Genomic DNA, 8,004 nt, shown 5'->3' with positions numbered 1-8,004 from the left:
CAATCATACCTGTCAATCATTTAGACACTATGACCCGCATATATACTACTCTCATTCATTTATAATCAAGAAAACGATATAAAAGATAAGATAAGATATAAAAACAGAAATATGTGTGTGTCTGTGAAAGCGGAGCTCACAAGTCCTAAATGTTGAAACCAGAGCCCCACAAGCGACAAAAAAACGCATGAGGAAAATATTTTGTTCAAATTTCGTTAAATTGAAGTTATATATAATTTCACTCACTTTCACTTGTATTTGTTTTTTAAAAATTCTCATTATCTTGCTTGATTATTTTTATGGAAGAAAAACCATGTCCCGGTGGGGACCTAAACCTGAATGCACACCAACACATGGGGACTCGTGTCACCGTGGGCACCAAAATTGAGGTCCCCATGGGCAAAAAAGCTTAGAAATCGTCCAGAACAATATTTTAAAAAATCTAAAAATGCAAAAAGTTTTCTATGATCTTTAGGTTTTGGGGTTGGGTCAGCCTGTTTACGTAGTCACATCAAAATATATTAGTGAGAGAGTTGCGTGTGTTAGTGGGATAGATGTATGGATGGACAGACATAGTATGACTGTATCATAAAATGATTTTTAAGTTTAAAAGTTTGTCTGTGTGCGTATGTGATAGAATGATAGAGAAATAGAAAGAGAGTGAGCCCACAGGAGTCGGGACAGGATATACTTCAACTTCATATTCGAACGTAGTGGAGAACAGCGAGGCAGGTGCCTTCAAATGTGAGAATTTCAAGCCAAAAACACGGTTCCTTGCATTGCAACGCATTTGTTGAAGTGCTGTGCTGTATATTTGTGATGTTGCTGTGAAAGTGCTATGCTTTATTATGTCTAACTGAAAGGGGAACTTGTACGAACACATGCGTCTCTATAGTAGATTTACAGTACATACATTTAAAACCATACGCATGTTAAAGATGCTGTCTTAAATGTCTATTTAACATCTTACAGGTCATAAGCACATCACAACATGAAAAACACATCACAGTTACAGGTGCATCTCAATTAATTAGAATACTGTGAAAAAGGTCAATATTTTTTGTCACTCATTTCATAAAGTAAAACCAATATATTATATTCAACACAGTCCACAGTCAACGCAGCCATCTACCAGGAAATTTTTAGAGCACTTCATGCTTCCTTCTACTGATAAGCTTTATGGAGATGCTGATTTCATTTTCCAGCAGGACTTGGCACCTGCCCACACTGCCAAAGGTACCAAAAGCTGGTTCAATGACCATGGTGGTACTGTGGTTGATTGGCCAGCAAACCCGCCTGACCTGAACATAGTCAAGAGGAAGATGAGAGACACCAGACCCAACAATGCAGATGACCTGAAGGCCGCTATCAAAGCAACCCGGGCTTCCATTAACTCTCTACTCAACTCAACTTTATTTATATAGCGCTTTTTACAATTTTCATTGTTACAAAGCAGCTGTACATAAGACATATTGACTATAAGCAAAACGATTAAAGTTGTACCTGCAAAATCAAAAAAAGGTGAAAACACAGAAGACAGACATACCTACATACAAAACACTCCACACACACAATATGCACACGTACTAACACACATAGACATAGACACACACACACACACACACACGGACGCACACACACGCACAGTGAGAGCACACATGTAAGATAAAGGAGAGAGAAAAACAGGTCAAATATAACAGACTATAAATTCCTATATGCAATATTAAGTAAAACCTTAAAATTCTAAAGTCAGCCCCCCCGGCCAGGCAAATAGTACAAAAAACAGTATGCAAACGGTGGCGAGGAACCCAAAACTCTAATGGAGAAAAAAAAACCTCAGGAGAACCCAGGCCCAACCAGGGGATTCCAGTTCCCTTCTGGCAAAAGCTGCTGCCTCTGCACAAGCTCCAGAGAGCTTGCACAACAAGGCTAAATAAAAATAAATAAACTTACTAATAAGTCAAATTATAGTTTTAAAATTTTCATTAATAATCTAACAGGATTTGAAATTTTGTGGTGAAGACGTGTCAGGTGACCGCGTCCTTCTTTATCCAGCGCTATCATCTCAGCTCTTGTCAGGTCGCCGCTTTCCATTCTCCGCTCTACCATCAGGTCAGGCCATAAACTGCATCCTGCTCGCTGTGGTAACCTTGGAACAATGAGACAAGACTGGCTGAGAGTAGAGTACTGTTCTGTACTCTTTGATGCAACAAGTACATCAGTTGTGTTTTTGGTTCCGGTTGATCTAACTAATGCAGCCTAGACCCTCAGAGGATTTATATTACGGATGTCTAGTGTATGCAAGATTAAAAAGATGTGTCTTTAGTCTAGATTTAAACTGACAGAGTGTGTCTGCCTCCCGGACAGTGCAGGGAAGACTATTCCAAAGTTTAGGCGCTAGATAGGAGAAGGATCTACCACCTGCACTTGATTTTGAAATTCTAGGTATTACCAACTGACAGGACGCCTGAGAGCTTAATGCACGTGAAGGACTGTAATACAATAGGAGTTCATTCAAGTACTGAGGAGCTAAACCATGTAGGGCTTTATAGGTAATTAGCAAGATTTTAAAGTTAACGCGATGCTTTATAGGTAACCAGTGCAAGGTTGACAGAACCGGGCTAATATGTTCATACTTTTTTGTACGTGTAACTGTGCGTTCAGACTGCCGCCGTCGAGAGCGTCAAAAATCGCTCTGGCCGCCCTGCCAACAACGCTGTAGAAAGAGTCTTGGGCGAAATCTTATCTTGTATTTAAAGGGGCCGCAAAGCAAACAAGCTTGTTGATCTTGTGCAGACTGACCACAAGAAATTGATCGGTGGAAAGAACTTTATTGTAGTTAAACGTTTACTAACGAAATAATATTCTGCAGCAGTAACGCTGTTTTGCATGCTCTGGCTCTAAAGTTAGCATGAAATTCCCGCTTATTTACAGAAAATGTGTAACGTTAATGCACATCATCAGCAACTCACCAGGAACACAAACAATCTCAGACACCCTGGTCCACGCATCATTTTTTTAATTACGCAAACAGGGACGCGTCGTATAGGATTGGGAAACCTGCCACAGCAATTATCAACTTCTCCTCCATTTTGCTTGGGAACTAATGTGGTCGGAACCAAAGTTTACAGGGCTGCTTTCTCTGGAATCATCTCAAGCGATGGACTTCTACGTTCCGATTGGTTGCCACCGAACCGCGTCATAGCTCATTACCATAAATTTGACCTGATTTCAACTCTCCTTGATTTCAACTCTCCGCGCCGCTCCTCGCCGCTGGCTCACATTGAAAATGAATGACTTCCAGCCACTTTGACGCTCTCGACGGCGGTGGTCTGAACGCACAGTAAGAACTCGAGTTGCCGCGTTTTGGACCAGTTGGAGTTTTTGTAATAAGCCTGCAGGGCAACCACCTAACTGTGCATTACAGTAATCTAGTCTTGATGTTATGAATGCATGAATTAACTTCTCTGCATCTGACATTGACAGCATATGACGTAGTTTAGATATATTCTTAAGATTGAAAAACACAATTTACAGGTGTTGGCGACATGGCTCTCAAATGACAGATTACTATCGAACAAAACGCCAAGATTCTTAGCTGACAACGAGGGTTTTATAGAACATCCGTCAATAGTTAAGCAGTATTCTTGGTTGTTACTTATAGCTGTTTTCGGTCCAATAAGTAACACTTCTGTTTTGTCCGAGTTCAGTAATAAAAATTTGTTACTCATCCAGTTTTTTATATCGACTATGCATTCCATTATTCGATGGAACTGTTGTGTTTCATGAGGCTTTGAGGAAATATAAAGTTGAGTATCATCAGCATAACAGTGAACTGTGTTGCTTTATTATATCTCCTAGAGGTAGCATGTATAATGCGAAGAGCAGAGGCCCTAAGACTGAGCCCTGTGGTACACCGTACTGGACTTGCGATTTGCGTGACACCTCATTGTTTATTGCTACAAATTGAAAACGGACGGATAAATAAGATTTAAACCATTTCAAAGTTATTCCCTTAATGCCGACATAATTTTCGAGTCTATGTAGGAGTGTGCTGTGGTCAATGGTGTTGAATGCAGCACTAAGGTCTAGCAGCACCAATAACTAGATACAACCTCGGTCAGACGCCAATAGCAGATAATTTGTAACTCTGATCAAAGCAGTCTCTGTATTGTGTAATGCTCTAAATCCTGGAATTCCTGGCACCACAAACCGAAACAAAGCGAAAAGCGCAACCTGAATGTTTTATTTATTTGACAAAAGGCATATTGTTTTTTTGTTGTGTGTAAAAACAAATAGAAGTAAACCCTTAACAGGTTCAAATGAATCTCTGTATGACCATAAATGATGGTTGATTCAGTTTTAGAAAAAAATCCAAGTGATGGCACAGACGGCTCACGCGCACACAACATCGATTCGCATTTATAACATTTAAAATGGACCGTTCTAAGCGCAACGACAGGTATGCAATATAGTTTTAAAATACACGGTTGTAATTATTATATACATGTGGTGTGAATAATGTCTCTCACCACGTGAGAATCGCATTTTACTGTACGTGTTTGTAATGACATGTGACCTATGAATTATATCTTCATTCAAACGCATGTGTTTTATTAGGAGTCATGCAGATTTCATTTAGAGACGTCCTCGTAAAATCAATGACCATCTGGTTAGGTCAAAAAAGTTTTGATATTGGTTTTATTATTGTAGCGGTATAGTTTGATAGTTTACCATTTTGTTTCATAAGTGGGAGTTTCAAGTCAGCATGAAACAGAAGTAGCGATTATTTTTTCTTCCGTATCGTGATGTATATCTGACAGAGTGAAAAGACTTCTGAAATGAGAAAAAAATGTAGGGCGGGACTTGATTTCCTTCATCAAGTACTGATTGGATCGTTAAAAGTTGGGTGTTGCCAACCAAATGGAGTCAGATTGGTAATCAATGTTGCAATCTGTCAATCATTGCAGCCCCGCCATCTCGCCATTCATTGTCACCAGAAGTGAAGAGAGGTCTTTTCGAGGGGGGGAGGAGGTTAACGGTTTTGATTAAAGATTACAAGTGCAAATGAATTTGTAAAAAAAGAATGATGTGCACAGATAAAAATGTACAATGAAAACTGCAACACTGTGTAAATCAATTTGAATTGACATTTTAAATGTCATGCCGACTTTAAGCTCGAGTCAACCCAACATGCAAAATGGGCCCGCTCTACAGAATACACTATTTGGCCCGACAGGAAACGTGAAGCAGGATTTTTGTCAAATATGATATAATTGAATGGCAAATGAGCTATGTGAATGCTTCTCTGAGTTGAGGCTGATTTTGAGCTGCAGGCAGATGCGCAGCTGTGTGTACACATAGGACGCGCTGCGGCTGAGTGGGGTTTGGGAGGACAATTGATATATACTTCACGCTTGATACTATACCTGGCATAATTCAAAATAAAAGTAAATAAAAGTTCTCTTTCATGTTGCTTCACCCGCCGGCTGTAATAATAATAAACCTTAATCGGTCTATATAAATCTATTTTGTTACAGTACTGTACATACACTACCGCGTTGGAAGCGCTCCATCTGGCACGATAATGATTATAAAAGATTGTAATGTATGCTTCTGTGAGTTTCATATGTTATTGCGGGCATTATTCTATTGTGTGACATGTCTTCGCAGCGTTCTGGAAAGAATTTCTGTTCAAGAGAATACCTCCCTTTAGAGCTGACTTTGGGCTTTATAACTTTGCAGATCTTTTTTTATGCCCAAACAGCAACGTTACACACTCATAGGGGTTTAAAAAGCAAAATAGCAAACAAGCAGTTAATAGTTTTCTTGACATCATCTCTGGGGCATGATTTTACAGATCATCACTAGAGTTTTAACAGAAGAGCGCTTTTACTGTGAAGCTAAAGAAACAAAAACGAGTAGTGCAATGTCTTTATTTGACTGTTTACAAGTTAAAGTAGTCCAGTTTCTCAACAGGGATGTCTTCACAGTGAGATGTTTTCATCAGAAGTACGGACTCCTAGGAACGCTGAAAATGTTGGCTAGGTAGGTTTCGAAACACATGACAGACTTCAAGATTATAATGTCCATTCACTGAGAATCAGATCTTATGTGCAAACACAGATCAGTTGTGCTGTTGTTATTGAAGTGTGCTGCTGTTGTGTGACTCATGTGAAGTGAATGTCTCTGCTGGAGATGCCCAGCGCCGCCGAGATCTCAGAATCCATCTGCTCATAATCTGACTGCAGCTGCAGGAGAAACACAAAGACTGTATTTAGTGAGACGTGTGGAAATACACCAGAGAAGAAATGATGTCGAGTGCTTGACTGGTATCTGTGTAATAAACTAACACAAATATGTCCCATGACAAAACACATTACTGACGGCTGTAAAGTACATGACATCATCACAAATGACTTTTGCTAATATCAGGCATACATTACAACAGATGGATTCTGTTCTGTGTGATTCACTCAAAACTGATGGAACCCTGTTTATGGTCATGTGTTTAGAAATAAAACCCAGAAGTCAATGCTAAACTCTCCCCGGATGAAACAGCGTCATTTTAATGTGGACAAGAATGCTAGAAGACTTCACATTACACTTTAATCGGTTTTATTTTCTGGGAATACAGAATTAGTTGCACGCACGCACGCACACACCATCCGAATGAAGGTCACATAGACCGTTTGTTTAGTTTTCTATTCATATGTACCTGTCTCCTCTGGCCGAGTGTCAAGCTGTCAGCTGAACTCAGAGAGATGATGTTCATTAGAACCTGTCGACCCTCCAGCAGAACCTAAAACACACACCATCATCAGCATACAATTCAGTTCAAGTTGATTTATATACTGGAGTGCTTTTACAATGTCGCATTGTTTCAAAGCAGCTTTACATGAAAAAAGAGAAATACGGAAAGAGGCAGAATACACAGTATTATAGACAACCATTCTAATGAAACCAAGTTCATCAAATATACAGAATCCTAAGCTAAACTAATATCAGCAGTCTCTCGGTGAGCAAGCCAACACATCACAGTGGGAAGCAACAACAACTCCAATGAGAAATCAATTCAGACTCAGCTGGGAGGACCGGTTCTCCTCTGACATGTTACCCAGTAAATGTTTTTGATGAAGAAGGAGAGCTTATTAGTTGTGACTAGGGGTGTAATGATACACTCAGCTCACGATTCGGTACATATCTCGATGCTGGGTTCACGATACCATACACATCTCTGTATTTTGAACAAAATTCAAACATTTATTTTCAAAACATTAACAATTTCAGTAACTTATTTTGTTGCACATACAACTTAATAAAGAATTTTAACATGTTAAGGCTTAACTGAAATTAAGATCAGTGTCAATTTTGACAGCAAATTTTGATTTAGTTATAGTCATTTAGTCTTTTGACGTAAAGCTATTTAGTTTTAGTCATCCCAATTTATCATAGTTTTAGTCGACGAAATCTACATTATATTAGTCTACTAAAATCTATCTGGATTAACTCATTTAATTGGTGTAATTAAATGTTCCATAAAAAGATTTAACTCTTTCGACATAATTTACTTTACCTTGGAATTAAATGAAACCAGGTCATTACCTTTATTTTTCAGAAAAGTTGAGTAACTACTGGATATGCATTGTTGTATCCAGTGCTGGAATTCAATCAAGTCTTATGGGGGGTCCCCACCATATCGTAATATGAAGTTTCGTTACACCCCTAGTTGTGACTTACTAAATATACATGTGTTTAAGTCTGATTTAGTGCCGCACACACAACATGAGTATAAAAGGTGTTACCTGATGTTGTGAGACATGGACATGTTTGTCTGAGTTGAGGAAGAGTTTGTGGAGTTCTCTGTAGTTGACAGCAGCTGTGTAGAGGAAGCCAGAAGACCGGAGCATTCTGTGCAGAACCTCTGACTCCAGAGCAGTGATGATACTGAGCAAAACATTTCAATCAGTACAAAGACAAGTGTGCTGCGGAGAGTAAATCATG

At 39.2% G+C, this 8,004-nt stretch overlaps 1 protein-coding gene across 3 annotated transcripts in view; it reads right to left on the bottom strand.

Moving 5' to 3' along the window:
• Positions 1-5,854: 5,854 nt before the first annotated feature.
• The window catches only part of fanca (FA complementation group A), a 79,259-nt gene continuing 77,109 nt past the window's right edge, over positions 5,855-8,004 (bottom strand). The window contains exons 36-38 of one of the 3 annotated variants that reach the window (XM_057326655.1): positions 7,806-7,947; positions 6,719-6,802; positions 5,855-6,251 (exon numbers count right to left, since the gene is read on the bottom strand). In XM_057326655.1, coding sequence (XP_057182638.1) covers positions 6,171-6,251; positions 6,719-6,802; positions 7,806-7,947 — 307 coding nt within the window. In that variant the 3' untranslated portion in view covers positions 5,855-6,170. The remainder of the gene's footprint in view (positions 6,252-6,718; positions 6,803-7,805; positions 7,948-8,004) is intronic. The other 2 variants (XM_057326653.1, XM_057326654.1) reach the window with 2 other exon arrangements.

The sequence above is a fragment of the Triplophysa rosa genome, unplaced genomic scaffold, assembly GCF_024868665.1.
Source record: "Triplophysa rosa unplaced genomic scaffold, Trosa_1v2 scaffold120_ERROPOS1198380, whole genome shotgun sequence".
NCBI classification, from domain to species: Eukaryota; Metazoa; Chordata; class Actinopteri; order Cypriniformes; family Nemacheilidae; genus Triplophysa; species Triplophysa rosa.
This window is presented reverse-complemented; position numbering and strand designations above follow the sequence as displayed.